Below are 14,546 nucleotides of genomic sequence, written 5' to 3' on the forward strand. Positions count from 1 at the left end.
ATAAAAATGGAAGCATGCATATCATGAATAAAAAATAAAGGTACTTTCGAGTGGCCCCAATTTGTGCATTACAATGTACTTATTATCCCCAATTTGGGGTCCTAAATCCCCCAACTCGTGGGATTTCTTCTGTAGGTTAATTTTTTACCCTAAAGATAATGGGTAACTCACCTTTCTTTTTTATTTTTAATTTTCTTTTAACATAAGTGAAATTTTAAGGGTCTCCTTTTAATCATCTCACATAGTATTTTTTTTTTTTTTTAATTAATTTATCTTTCACAATTTTTTTTAATATTACTTTGACTAACTGATATTAATCTCATTAAATTTTTTTAATTTTTTTTTATCTAACTAAATTGAAATCATGTACCCTAAACAGACCCTAAATATAATTTAGTACTCCAAAACTAAACCCTACTCAATTAAATCTAAATTCTCTCTTCCTATATTAAAATCCCATTCTCCAAACTAAAACCCTCTTCCCTAGGAGGTAATCTAGCTATTTTACAAATTACTTAGTGTATTCTAATAAAATATTTCGTGTGAGAGGTTATAAAATTCTCTATTTTTAAACTCAAATATTAAAATAGGGAAATTTGGAATCTAACTCTCGGAACATAGCAAAGAGAACAACAGGGAGTTGTTTGGGTTATAACTTATATAAGGGGACTGGAATCTTAATTTGTGCCAACATTATTAAACAACTCTAACTAAATAGATTAATCAACATACACAACATAGCCATATAATTAAATACTTAGGCATATCCTCTTATCATTCGCACACTATCATGTAAATATTTATTATTCAACACCTATATTTTATTTAAAAATGCCTCAAAAAAAAAAAACTCTATCATTAGTTTTATTAACTATAGATTCAAAATGATCTTAATGTTATGAGTAATTTTGGATAAGTTTTTTAGGTTAAGGTAAAACATGAATGAAGAACTAGATTTTTTAATTCAAATGAGGATAGGATATTTTAAATTTAATTTTTTTCAATCTCAGATCCATAAATAAACTAAAATTTCTTTTGTGCACTTGAGGACAAATATTTTGGATCCCAAGCCTCCCCCAACTTGTGCATTTTAGCATATGAATAATCCTAGACTATCTAAAGACAAGCAACAACCCATGCTCTCTTTTTATTGGACCATAGCATGTTTGTGGGGCCAAACTAATTATTGTAAAAAAAAAAATAATGTATAGGTCAACGTAGGATCAGAGGGGTCTCGACGTTTTCGGTTCTACAATAGATAGTATGTAGGTGGTCATCGGATCAACTCCAATCCTAAATAATTATAATAAAAAAATAATTTAATAACTTGGTTTAGTAATTCGATTGGCAGTATTTATTTTAAAACTATGGTTTGGACTTTTGAATAATAAAATATTTTTAAAAGAAAATGGTAAATATAGTAAATTATTATTTTCCTTAGTTAGTTTGTCTAATGATATTAAAAAAAGGATATTTTGATAATATAGTATTTATTGGGCACCGTTCACACTTCACACTCATCAATTCTTTATCAGGGGTAATTAAGTAATTATGGTAAAAAGTTCGTTCGTACGAAAATATTATCCGGGGCTGTAAAGGATCCATCAGTGAAAGCGATAAATACACACCACCTCCACAACCCCCCCCCCCTCCCCCCACACCACATCCTGCATCCATCCAACCAACAAAAATGATGAGGCTTTCTTCCTCTTCCTCCTCCTCTGTCCTGAGAGTCTTCCTCTACCTCAAGCACTATCTCTGGTTGATCACCACCTCCAAGAAGCCAAATCCCACGAACATTGCACCACAGGAGGCCGCCAAACCAGAGGAAGAAAAAGAAGAGGCGTTTGATGCTGGAAAGCCTCCTCCTTTCCGCATCGGCGAGATCCGAGCATCCATTCCTAGCCACTGTTGGATTAAGGACCCATGGAGGTCCATGAGCTACGTTGTTAGGGATGTCGTTGTTGTGTTCATGCTCATGTCCGTGGCTGCGTACTTTGATACTTGGCCCTTTTGGTCATTTTACTGGTTAGCTCAAGGGACTATGTTCTGGGCTCTCTTTGTTCTAGGTCACGACTGGTAAATATCACATTATATCTACTAAATACTTGTATATATCTATATGTATATGTGAATTAATGGGAGGTGAAATGGGCAGTGGACATGGGAGCTTCTCTGCTAGCGGAAGGCTGAACACAGTGGTGGGTCACATACTTCATAGTAGCATTTTGGTTCCATATAATGGATGGTATGCAACTCGTCGATCTGAGTTCTATGTGGTTTGAGGATTTTCTTTTTATTTTTATTTTTATAGCTGTTTGAGTTTTGATCGAGTGATGTGCTTGTGACTGCAGGAGGATAAGCCACAGGACTCACCACCAGAACCATGGGCACTTGGAAAGAGATGAGTCATGGTACCCTGTGAGTATTAGATCCATTTCTTTGCACCCAAGGTTTCATATTTTTACTTACTATAGAAATTGTATGACGAAATTTGACTATGGATGCAAGGGTAAATGGTTGAAGGGTATGTAGATGGTCCAAACATCACAAGTGGTCCAAAGGCTAAATCTTATAGCTAGATTTTAAGCCTGATAGATTCTTTCTGTACATTTGATCTGAAAACGGGTAGGATCTTATGCAGCAGTCTCCTGAAGTAAAAAGGTGAAAAGATTTTTAACTAGTTTAGAAAGCCAATCACAAGCTGCCAAGTATCTCATGTCAGATGTCAATAATTTCTGTAAGGACATAATGCACTTCAAGATCCGAATGAATCACCAAACTAGTCATGCTTATAAAGCCAGATTTTGAGGCCAAATGCTGGATTGCAGCAGTTGCCATTTGTGGAGCAAATTGAGATCTTATGTCTTGGTTTTCTCCCATCAATGCCACAGAAGCATGAACACCAAGATTATAAGATGGTACTACATTCAAGGGTGGAACCTTTTTGGTGTATGAAAGGATTAATTCAGATTATCAATCTTATTGTGCTCTGTTTTTTTTAATGGAAACATAAAAGTCCAACAGAATCTTTGCACTGTTGTTTGTCATCTATGCACATGAAATCCAATATAATTGATTTATTTACTGCAATCTTATATCTATATATACATGTTCTTCCTTACCAGCTATCAGAAAAGGCATACAAGGAATTGAATCTTAGGACTCGGAGACTGCGGTTCACAGTACCTTTCCCCTTGTTTGCATTTCCTCTATATCTGGTGAGTTCTATCATGAAGTCAATGAGTAATGAACAAATAAGTTTCAATTCTTGGTATTTTTCTTTACCAATTTTCTACAGTTCTACATGTCCTTTTCTTTTCATGCATGCGTCATCTTAGTTATAGAACTTTTAGTTGAGAAAATAAACTCGAAAGTCTTCTGTAATCTCTTATTAGTGGGTATACTTTTCAGTGGTCAAGAAGCCCTGGAAAGAAAGGTTCTCACTACAATCCAAATAGTGATTTGTTCCATCCATCTGAGAAGCTTGAGGTTCTAATCTCAACCATCTGCTGGTCTATCATGGTCACCTTGCTTCTGATACTAGCATGGACAATAGGACCTCTTCCAGTTCTCAAACTCTATGGAGTTCCCTATCTTGTAAGCATTTATAGTCGTTATGATACTCTCAGGCTCTCATGAGGACTGTTCCAGTGTGTTTCTAATCTATACTTGCTATATATGTTCAATAATTGATGTAGGTCTTCGTAATGTGGTTGGATTTTGTTACTTACTTGCATCACCACGGCCGTCGTGATCTCCCCTGGTACCGCGGCGAGGTAATATACATGTTCAGCTATTCATGCTATGCATTCTGCATTTCATCAAACACAAAGAAAGCTTGGTGAACAAAGGTTGACATGTCTACAATTAAAGATGAAATTTGAGTTAATGTCAGATAGTATACAAAGGCAATCCATTACATATTGATGAGCTGCATCAAATAGTGAATCCTTCTTCTTGTGTCTTAGGAGTGGAGCTACCTCCGTGGAGCATTGACGACCGTAGATCGCGACTATGGGTGGATAAACAGCATCCACCATGACATTGGAACTCATGTTGTACATCACCTATTCCCACAGATACCACACTACCACTTAAGAGAAGCAGTGAGTAGTACCACCCTCAACTAATAAATCCTATGATCCTATCATATGATATTATAATGATCTAGTTCCTTTTTTGTGTTCTATGTTTCAGACTAAGGCAGCTAAAGTAGTGCTTGGTAAGTACTACAGAGAACCAGAGAAGTCTGGGCCTCTTCCGCTCCACCTGTTTGGTGTTCTACTGAGGAGCTTGAGAGTTGATCACTTTGTGAGTGATGTGGGAGAAGTTGTCTATTATCAAACTGACCCACAACTGAGTGGTGGTTTGCAGGATAAATCAAAGTGAAGCTTCCGATATATGTCATTGTTTCAGCAGCTTAATTACCACAATACTAGGGTAATACTAAAGCTGTTCATCCATTAAAATAGTGTTATGGAATTATTGCATGAATCTCCTAAAGCATTGGCATCCAAGGCTGAAAAGATTATACTCTGAATCACCATTGTGTATTGTTTATTCATTTCCTTTTCCTTTTTTCTTTGGATGTGGAGAATTTTTCACTAATATTTCACATCACCAAGGTTGATTAAGTTTCAAGGGATTCTAAGTTACAAAATATATACATCAACGCACACCATAAAGTCGGTGTCGATATACATCAGTCTGCCCATAACCATACGTTTCGGTAGCATAAAGAAGACGACTTCATAAACTGAAGTCGGCGTGTGAACACCTCGGAAAACCAGTGGCGAGACAGCTCGAAACGCCGACTATAAGCGTAGAACGGTAGCATAGAATCTCCACTTACTGAATAGAAGCCGGTGCCGAACACCAGCATTTGCCGACTTCCTCTTGTGCAAAATGCACTAGAGAGGTCAAAATTAACAAAGGTATAAAATTTCTAAGTCTGCAAGCTTCACAGAAGATGTGTTTGCTTAAAAACATTAACTCATAACCAAGTTTTTTATCCTCCAATGTGGGTCTTCAGAAGTAAGTGCAGATGTAGTCATCCATTGATTTTCTTCCCCATTTACAGCTATTTCAATTTTATATATATGAGGGTTTCTTCTGGTTTTGGATTTTTTCTCAATTGTACAAAGTAATTTAGAATCCAATCCAATTCAACGCCGATTTATGCCATGCCTCATTTCACAGCCTCTTCCAGTGCCTCATGGATTATCCAGCGAACCTCCATTGTTTTCATTCCTGCACAAACAAAACCAACCATTAGACTTTCGAATAACAAATTCCAACACCTCCATTGCTGCTCATGAGAGGAGGTATTCATCTCCTTGTGGTCACTGTCCAAATATTCTATCTAATATAGATTATCTTTAACCCCTTGAAAGACGATTTTGTTTCTTAACTTCCAGGTTTTCCATCAAGTATTGGCAACAAAGGGCCTTGACCTGTCACCCCAGTAGCCTGGGGCCAGCCATCTACCATTAAAATCAATACCACATTGCTCAAGCTCAGGTTGCAAGTAGTAAGAACCCCGGTCCAAATATCACATTGCTGATTGATTTTTTTGATTTGGAAGCTTAGTCTCAATATTATTTCTATCCCTAGTTATATATTCTATTGTTATATTATCTATAACAACTTAATTTTTGTAGAGAAATGCTATAGGTAGTAGAAAGCTAAGATGGACGGAAAGAAGCAAGGGATAATGACACATCATGAGAAACAAAAGCAAGAACACACGCACAATAGCACAGGCATGATGACCTCACAAAGAGAGGAAACAGAGGTGGAGCCATGAGTTTGAATTGGAATCAAATCTAATGCAGGTGTGCACACCTTTCTCACAACTCTATTACAAAGATAAGTCACATCAACATAATATACAACATAGAATCCAACTCAGAATATTGATCCTCAGAAGCTCTTTGTCTTGTAATTAACCTACAAGCTTCCTATTCTATTAAAAAAATATATAAAAAGATATATATATAACCTTTGTTGGAATATCTTATATCCATAGTGTGTGATAGATATTTCTTATGTTATATTGTGAGAATGAGGAGGTAAATCCACTTCCAGAATTTGCTCAAAAGAAAGAAAAATCTGCGACTATTCTTCCTGGCAAAACCAAAAGGAAGTAGGAAAAGTCTCAGTCAATCATCTCAGGCTGCCAAGAAAGTAGGGAAACTCATCTTCCCACTTCACTTCAAGGCCACCATGTCCATGTGACGGCATTATGGAATCTAAGGCATCTACCAAGAAATTTACTAGTTTCTTCCTCCTATAGGTCCAAAATGTGGGACCCACTGGGTCCTGATGACATTTGACCAATAGTAAAAGGCCTTAATTTGCTGAGGAAACTTTGCATATAAACACCATGTATCTTAGCTAAATATCTAATTGGGTTGGAACAGCTGGTGATACGATTTGTAATAGTGAAAATATAAGGTTAGAACTGTAAAAATTATAAAGTATTGGGTAAGTAATTCCTGTAATTTAGTACAATGTAGGGTCCAACATGCAAATTTTCGTGTTCTTTTTTACATTTTAGTAAGTAAAACTTCCAACGGTAAAACTGCTCCCGTTCCGTTCTTCCTCGGTTACCCGACAAAAGTCTCAGCTGCCTCCAACCTAAAGCTGAACTCCTCTTTCCCATTTTACCCTTCTTCTCTCTCTCTCTCTCTCTCTCTCTCTCTCTTCCCCCTCCCTCTCTTCTTTACTCCAGAACCCGAATCTACTTCTCACTAATGTGAAACCCTAGGGTTCCACCGCCGGAGATGGGGAACTGTTGCCGCTCCCCGGCCGCTGTCGCCAGGGAAGATGTCGATTCCTTCCACCACCACCACGGCAGCGGTGGCGGCGCCGGAGCCGGCGCCGGAGGAGGAAAGAACCACCACCACCACTCGAAGCGGCTAGTCGTGCTCAAGAATGGCGCCGGAGACTTTCCCGGCGGGATCGACGACAAGTACTTGCTCGACCGCGAGCTCGGCCGCGGTGAGTTCGGCGTGACCTACCTCTGCATGGATCGCGACACGAAGGAGCTCCTAGCTTGCAAGTCGATCTCGAAGCGCAAGCTGCGCACTGCCGTCGACGTCGAGGATGTGCGCCGCGAGGTCGCCATCATGCGACATTTGCCCCGGAATCCTAGCATCGTGAGCTTGAAGGAGGCGTGCGAGGACGAGAGCGCGGTGCATTTGGTCATGGAGCTCTGCGAGGGCGGCGAGCTCTTTGATCGGATCGTGGCTAGGGGGCATTACACGGAGAGAGCCGCCGCCGCCGTCACGAGGACCATCGTCGAGGTTGTGCAGCTCTGCCACCGGCATGGCGTAATCCACCGCGATCTCAAGCCGGAAAATTTCCTCTTTGCGAACAAGAAGGAGAACTCGCCGCTGAAAGCTATCGATTTTGGCCTTTCCATTTTCTTCAAGCCTGGTGAGAGATCAATAGATCTGGTAAAATTCTCTAATTAAGAATATTAATCGGTAAATGTATGTTATTACCATTCTAATTGCAACTATTAGAAAATTTTGAGTTGTAGGAAAATGGTGTCGTAAGTCCATCCAAAATAGCATTCTTTGGATTCTCTAAGTACCTGTCAGACTGAAAGATCCGGAATACTATGAGTTGTCTTTTGATTTTGCTGAATTTTGGGTTTTTGCCGAAAATAGCACTAATTATAGACAAGGAAGAAGACGTGTTTGTCTTTCTGCTGTCCTACTACTTGTGAATCCTATGCCTAGTTGTATAGGAGAAGCCGGAAATAGACAACCAACGGCTATTCTTGTGTATACATTATCTTGTTTAAACCTTCACTGGTAAGAACATAGAGCTATTACCTCAACCGCTAAGCTTTCTTCTGTGGGGTCATTTGGGGTGATTTGATGTTCGTTAATTGTTTTAATGGATCAATTTACAGTACTATGAATTCTCAGAGATTGCTTGCAACTCCCTTCATGTTTTTAAAAATATTTTTCCGGGTCTTCTATTTTTCGGTCTGATCCTTTAATACAAGCCTATGCAATTGTGGCTTATTTAAGAGAATATCAGATATTTGATAGCCTTTTCAGTATATTTTGTGTTCATTTTTGTTGAATAATTTGTTCATATCAAAGTAACAAGATATATCAACTGGCTACTGTAAGGAGAATAGCATGTGTCAGGGGATTTACTTTCTTAATCTTAGTCTTAACTTTAGGCAGGTTACACGTTCTAATTAGTGATCTTGTGGCTTTCCAGGTGAGAGATTCTCTGAAATTGTTGGAAGTCCATACTACATGGCTCCTGAGGTTCTGAAGAGAAATTATGGTCCAGAAATAGATATATGGAGTGCAGGAGTTATTCTATATATTCTGTTATGTGGGGTTCCTCCATTTTGGGCTGGTATTTTGTTCTCATAGTAGAAGCTTACTTCTTTTATCTTTAGCTTGAGCTTCATCCTGCTAATATGCAAATATAAGATAATTTGTAATGCATTATTTGAGACCTGCTCTGCCTTAAATGATGTTTAAATGTAGTTCTGCAAGTAGAGCATCTTTTTTATCTGACGAGCAGTACTGTTGTTGTTACATTGCAGAAACTGAACAAGGTGTTGCACAGGCTATTCTTCGAGGGCTTATAGATTTCAAGCGTGAACCCTGGCCTAGTGTTTCAGAAAATGCTAAAGATCTGGTTCAAAAGATGCTGGAGCCTGATCCAAAACTGAGACTAACAGCAAAGCATGTTCTAGGTATGGTATAGCATATACAGTATTGAAGGCTCATTCACTTTTTTGTGCTGATGTAGAACTTTTTATTTGTGTACACAGTAAGAAACAATCTTGCCACAATTTATTTGTGTTACAGATTTCTCAAGCCTTTAATATTTTTAGATCCTTTTTCATTAGATTGAAGTGGTCATTTGCCTTAATTTCGTGCAGAACATCCTTGGCTTCAAAATGCTAAGAAAGCTCCAAATGTTCCTCTTGGAGATGTTGTTAAGTCAAGGCTTAAACAGTTTTCAAGGATGAATAGGTTCAAAAGAAGAGCTTTAAGGGTTGGTTTTCATATCCTCTGAACTTGTACATGATCCTCTCTGTGCCCTCTTAATAATTCAAAGCTTTTAGCTTAAACATCTCCTTTTACTAGCTGTTCTTTTGTAAATAGGTTATTGCTGACCATTTGTCCACTGAAGAAGTTGAAGACATAAAAGACATGTTTAAGGTGATGGACACTGACAATGATGGAATTGTCTCCTATGAGGAGCTGAAGAATGGACTTACAAAATTTGGTTCCCATCTTGTGGACTCTGAAGTGCAGATGCTCATAGAAGCTGTAAGTGTTATATTGGTTAGATTTGGTTTTTCTAAACATCGATTAGTTTGATAGATCACAGTGTGAGGTTTTCCTCTACTTTTATTCTGTTAATGAAAAAATATTTGTTTTACGTATTTTAAAAGTGTTTCTTGTGGTCAATCTCACCAAACTTTTCCTAACTATTTATCTAAAGCTTGCATTTCCTACAACACGATGACAGGGGACTTGACAAACATGAAATGTGTCATATAAGTTAGATGGTCTCATTTATCTGTTCAACAAGAGATCAATCCGGTGGTCTGATTACATCAGGGTTTATGTGGCCAGTGCTTGGCTGATTCCAACATTTATTGGCACATTGGTATGGGGGGTAAAAAGAATCTGTCCACCAACTTCAAGATGCAACTAGAGGCCACGAAATCAGCAATCTACATTAAAATAGCGGTTGACATGTAATGTGAAGTTTCAATTGATAGCTTCATGAGCTATATTACTTGCTGGTTTATTTTTGGGAGTTTATGACAATAGAACGCTAGAAGAATTTAAATCTGCTTGGTCCACTCAGTGGTCTAAGTACAGCAATGCTAACTGATTGTTTTAACATGAGGTTGTTTGAATCAGATGGATTCATTCTTGTGTATGAAACATGCTTTCAAGTTTTAGATAAGTGGATGTTATAAGATCTGCAAGTTCTGATGACTCCTGTTGATTGAACAGGTTGACACCAGTGGAAAAGGAAAGCTAGACTATGGAGAGTTCGTCGCAGTGTCACTTCATCTACAAAGGATGGCAAATGATGAGCATCTTAGAAGGGCCTTTTCATACTTCGATAAAGATGGGAATGGCTATATTGAACCTGAGGAGCTTCGAGAAGCCTTGGCAGAAGATGGAGCTACTGATAGCATGGATGTGGCAAATGATATCTTGCAAGAAGTTGACACTGACAAGGTGGCAAATCTCTACTATCTGCTAAAAGGACTGTGATCCCTTCTCTCAGCGGTTAAATTTATAATCTTTTTCCTTTATCTGCAGGATGGAAAAATTAGCTATGATGAGTTTGTAGCAATGATGAAGACCGGAACAGATTGGCGAAAGGCATCACGCCATTACTCAAGAGGGAGATTCAACAGTCTTAGCATAAAACTGATGAAGGATGGGTCCTTAAACCTCGGCAATGAGTAAAATCTTGGCCACGTCTTACTTATCTCTATGGAAAAGTTGCTTCCTAACAAACCATTCTTCTTCTTCTTCTTCTTCTTCTTCTTCTTCTTCTTCCTCTTCCTCTTCTTCTTCTTCTTCTTCTTCTTCTTCTTTCCCTTCTCATGATTATTTTGGGTGGGATTTAGATAGGTGGGAACCCCCCCTTTGATTGTCTTACTCTTGTAATTAGTTATTCCACCATGCATCATGAAGGTTGTATGTGGTGAGGCTCCTGTTTCCCACGAGAAGAGAGGTGGTGTCTTTGCTCACTTTGTATGGGCTGTCAAGTATTGCAGATTGTTTGGCTTTTGTTGTAATCTTCAAATGACACTTGGTTTGACATTTGCCACTGTTCATCCATATCGAATTAATTAAGCATCTCCTTTTCTATCCTCAAACAAGTGTTCAACAGGATGCGTTGGTAATTAATTTGATCTCCATGTGTCAAATATATATGTCGATCAGCAATTAAAGAGTCGTTGTTAACCAATATATATATATATATATATATATAACTAATCCTCATAGAAAATACAGTACATGTACGACCATTTGCATGATATATAATAATATACCTGGCCATAATTTACTATAACATTCTGTAAAATTATATATCAAGAAGCCTAGCTCCAGTATATATATATATATATATATATATATATATATATATATATATATGATATAATTTGGAAATTAACATGAAATGGTCTTCAGTTATTTAGATCCATTCTGCTTTGATTCACAACAATAAATGAGTTTCCCCCCCATCTTACTCTATTATTTCATTCACCAAACCAACAGTTCATCTCCTCATGAACTATGTTTCACCTCAGATTGATTGCCTTCAAGGACTCCATCTGTGCTTTGCCATTCGGACCTCTCTTCCGCACGTACATCCTGTACTCCTTGAACGTCACTGGTTGGTACAGAGCAGGAGACTGAGGTGTCACGAGCTCCTTCGCTGGTCCAATTGGGAGGTCATCTTTCGGGTTGTAGAAGAGTGCGATAGAGTAGCGCTCCTTTGCCGAGTTCGCCAGTGCACGATGCTCCACGCTTTTGTAGATGGCATTGCTTATTATCTATTAATCAAACCACCATATCATTTAATGCATAATTAAATGTACATATACTCATATTAGTTGTAAGTCATTTTTGCATAATACTTTATACTACTGAAGAGAATAGAGAAGGTATATATATTCCATTACTTTTGACAATTTGCGTGGTTAATTAAGTTTTCAAAGTCTTATCTAAAACCAAGTCATCTTTGTCCAAAAGGTGATCTACTTGATTGAATATTGCATCAATTAAGAAGATATATGTATACTCTTGGACATGATAAGGTTCGATCATCCATTCAAGAAGGATCATTCTTTTATTCTCTCCATGTTCAATTCTCAATCTACCTGAAGAAAATGCTTAATGCTTATCTTTTGCATATATGCTTATGCCTATTGCTGAACCCTCATGAGATTAAAGAATATGAAGAAAAAGAACTCGCATATGAAGCACATGCAAATATATATTTCATCATTTCGACCATACATATATATATATATATATAGTACATTAATACTCCTAAGTTTTTCTAAAAAGTTTTTGATTATAATACTAGGTGTAACTCGATCTCTTCACTATAAACAACGTAATAAATCCGACATATATGCACTACTGCAAAGTAGCTGGCGAATATATAATATTACTTAGGGCTGCATGGACTGCATGTCTCAACTACGTACGTAGACACACTAATATTGCAACCCAAAATATTTCAATCATCATATAAATTTTATTCGGCTTGAGTATCTATGCTTTCCGACATTCACTCCATGTATAAATATATGATGGCTGGAATAAGTTTTCGTCACTTTATGCTCTCTCATCTTATGAGAAGTCTCTTAATTTGTCACGTGACACAAACCGAGGGACAAGTGCTGTATTGCTATCTCATCCCACCAAAAACCTAAAATTCCATTTGTGTTGCCTGGTGACTCCTCATAAAGAGTGAATAATAAAGACATCAAAGATGTTTATCGATATTTTCGTATCATAACTCCCCTCCAAATATAGCTTGTTCTATCATCTATGTGCGTGTTATTCTCTGTGAAGCAACCAAATTAATGCACTCTAAATGATTTGGCAACTAAGCCTGTAAAGATATCTGCTATGGAAATCAGTGTTTGCAAATCATAAATAGTAGATTCATGCATTTCACGGGAGTAATGACTTGATATATGCTGGAAAAGAAAGTAAATATTTACTTGCTTAAAAAAATATTAATGTAAGTAATTATGACCAGTTTACAAGAAAGAAACAGTATAAATTCTTGTAGTGCTGTCCTAATAAAAGATAATGATCATGTTATCCTTTTGAAGTCCAATAGAAGGAGGATTCTATTTTGCTTGGAAGTTCTCATCCACTAGCTCAACATAAAGGGGTAATGAGAGGAAGAGGGAAAAAAAAGACTTAGAGGAGAACAAAGTGTGGTCTTATTCCATATGTACGCATGTCAACCCCTCGTTTAGAATCTTATCTTAGGGCTTCGACAGATACCTTTTTGTGTCATAGAGAAATATAGAAAAAAAGCTGTTGACTTTATTAATTGATTTTAACTCGCTGTTATAAGATAAACTTCTTTTTTTTTCCAATTCAAGATAAAGTCGAAAGGTAGCCGTACCTGAATCTGGTCACCAACGTTGACCACTAAGGCTCCTGGAAATGGATTGACGGTGACCCATTTGTTCCCCTTGCGAACTTGCAGTCCCTTGACATCCTCGTCGGCCAAGAGGATAGTCAGGCTCCCGGGATCGGAGTGCGACGAGAGCCCGAGGGTGAGCTCCGGCTGAGGGCATTTCGGGTAACAGTTAACCCTAACCGCGGCCCCGGCGTCGTCGCCGCCGACAGCTCTCAATATGTAATCCTCTTCCAATCCCAAACCTTTCGACATCGCCTTCGTTAAGACCTCATAGAGCTTCGCCATCTCTCTACCATACTCCTCAGTGACTTCCCTGCTCATATATCAAAAACTAACTAATTAACTCATCAAATTGACCAAGCAAAAGAAGTAAACAAATAGTTCTTGATCATATCTAAATATTTATATATATGGGCAACCTTAGATTGCAAGGCATCTTAGGCCACTTGTCAATGTTCTTCATGTAGGACGGCGCGACGTGAAGAAAGTAGTAGTCACCCCAGTCCAAGATCGCACACTTTTCGACCCCGAGGCGGCTACCGTAGCCCTCGTAAGTCGTCGGAGAGTTGGTGTACATCTTCTTCTCCTCAATAGGTAGGTTAAAGAAGTGCTTCCACACTTCCCTCATCCTCTGGAGTAGGTCATGGCTAATGCCATGGTTCACCACTTGGAAGAACCCCCACTCCTTGCATGCGTCAGATATCGCCTTAACGGCCGACGAGCAATTCATGGAGCCGTCAGCGACGCCGTTGATGTCGATCACAGGGAGAGCGAGGGTACCATCTTCTTCTTCGTCGACCAGGGAAGGGCGATCGCAAGGAAGCTTGACATACTTCTCAGGAAGCACTCTAATGCCGCTCGCCGCTAAGGATTGGACCGGCACGATCGGCTCCGGCCAGTCTTTCAGGGTGGAGTCCATGGAACAAATTAAGGTAGGGTTAGGGTTTGGAAGGATGGAGGGGGAGATAACGTGACAATCAAAGTTTTGTACACTTGTGGTGCATATATAGATAAGTTGGAGGATGGGTGGGAGAGTATGCTCGTTAGAAGGAAAGCTTGTCAGAATGCGACACGAGTTCGTCTGCATCGTTTACTGTGGGTGAGTTGGTCAATGGAAAACCTTTTATTGCCGTTTTGGTAGTATATATGCGTTACGGCGTGAGATGGATGCATGCACATAAACGTGAAGTTAATGAGAGAGAGAGAGAGAGAGAGAGACGATGAACGTTTTGCAAATTAGTTCCACTTTGCAGACATACTCCAGTGAATGTACGTAGACGAGAAGCCATGCTGTACCTGTTAGGGAACAATGTCTATTTATTCCAATCAAGTGTTGTACCCGGTGCGGA

General features: G+C 38.6%; 3 protein-coding genes across 3 annotated transcripts; 2 read left to right on the plus strand and 1 right to left on the minus strand.

The window, feature by feature from the left end:
* Positions 1-1,654: 1,654 nt before the first annotated feature.
* LOC140776121 (omega-3 fatty acid desaturase, endoplasmic reticulum-like) lies at positions 1,655-4,543 on the plus strand. The gene is made up of 8 exons (XM_073119704.1): positions 1,655-2,079; positions 2,159-2,248; positions 2,355-2,421; positions 3,129-3,221; positions 3,415-3,600; positions 3,702-3,779; positions 3,972-4,109; positions 4,201-4,543. The coding sequence occupies exons 1-8, from the start codon at positions 1,691-1,693 to the stop codon at positions 4,390-4,392; spliced, it is 1,233 nt and encodes a 410-aa protein (XP_072975805.1). The 5' UTR covers positions 1,655-1,690; the 3' UTR covers positions 4,393-4,543.
* Positions 4,544-6,636: 2,093 nt separating this feature from the next.
* Positions 6,637-10,904, plus strand: LOC140776593 (calcium-dependent protein kinase 3-like). The gene is made up of 7 exons (XM_073120339.1): positions 6,637-7,443; positions 8,248-8,391; positions 8,585-8,737; positions 8,927-9,042; positions 9,153-9,320; positions 10,020-10,250; positions 10,335-10,904. The coding sequence occupies exons 1-7, from the start codon at positions 6,789-6,791 to the stop codon at positions 10,482-10,484; spliced, it is 1,617 nt and encodes a 538-aa protein (XP_072976440.1). The 5' UTR covers positions 6,637-6,788; the 3' UTR covers positions 10,485-10,904.
* A 292-nt stretch (positions 10,905-11,196) lies between these two features.
* On the minus strand, positions 11,197-14,253 carry LOC140776412 (jasmonate-induced oxygenase 4-like). The gene is made up of 3 exons (XM_073120120.1): positions 13,617-14,253; positions 13,180-13,510; positions 11,197-11,581 (listed from the first exon to the last, which is right to left on the minus strand). The coding sequence occupies exons 1-3, from the start codon at positions 14,114-14,116 to the stop codon at positions 11,327-11,329; spliced, it is 1,086 nt and encodes a 361-aa protein (XP_072976221.1). The 5' UTR covers positions 14,117-14,253; the 3' UTR covers positions 11,197-11,326.
* Positions 14,254-14,546: the final 293 nt, after the last annotated feature.

Source organism: Typha angustifolia, chromosome 14 (genome assembly GCF_048772165.1).
Source record: "Typha angustifolia cultivar Huaian chromosome 14, ASM4877216v1, whole genome shotgun sequence".
Classification (NCBI taxonomy): domain Eukaryota; kingdom Viridiplantae; phylum Streptophyta; class Magnoliopsida; order Poales; family Typhaceae; genus Typha; species Typha angustifolia.

What these genes read in the sequence shown, in the direction of transcription:
- LOC140776121 (XM_073119704.1), top strand. Translation starts at nt 1,691, where the DNA reads ATGATGAGGCTTTCTTCCTCTTCCTCCTCCTCTGTCCTGAGAGTCTTC. An exon ending in TTGGTTCCATATAATGGATG is followed by an intron (nt 2,249 to 2,354) that starts GTATGCAACTCG and finishes TTGTGACTGCAG; the next exon opens with GAGGATAAGCCACAGGACTC. An exon ending in GAGATGAGTCATGGTACCCT is followed by an intron (nt 2,422 to 3,128) that starts GTGAGTATTAGA and finishes CTTCCTTACCAG; the next exon opens with CTATCAGAAAAGGCATACAA.
- LOC140776593 (XM_073120339.1), top strand. Translation starts at nt 6,789, where the DNA reads ATGGGGAACTGTTGCCGCTCCCCGGCCGCTGTCGCCAGGGAAGATGTC. An exon ending in TGCAGATGCTCATAGAAGCT is followed by an intron (nt 9,321 to 10,019) that starts GTAAGTGTTATA and finishes TTGATTGAACAG; the next exon opens with GTTGACACCAGTGGAAAAGG. An exon ending in AAGAAGTTGACACTGACAAG is followed by an intron (nt 10,251 to 10,334) that starts GTGGCAAATCTC and finishes CTTTATCTGCAG; the next exon opens with GATGGAAAAATTAGCTATGA.
- LOC140776412 (XM_073120120.1), bottom strand. Translation starts at nt 14,116, where the DNA reads ATGGACTCCACCCTGAAAGACTGGCCGGAGCCGATCGTGCCGGTCCAA. An exon ending in AAGATGCCTTGCAATCTAAG is followed by an intron (nt 13,511 to 13,616) that starts GTTGCCCATATA and finishes ATATATGAGCAG; the next exon opens with GGAAGTCACTGAGGAGTATG. An exon ending in ACGTTGGTGACCAGATTCAG is followed by an intron (nt 11,582 to 13,179) that starts GTACGGCTACCT and finishes TTTGATTAATAG; the next exon opens with ATAATAAGCAATGCCATCTA.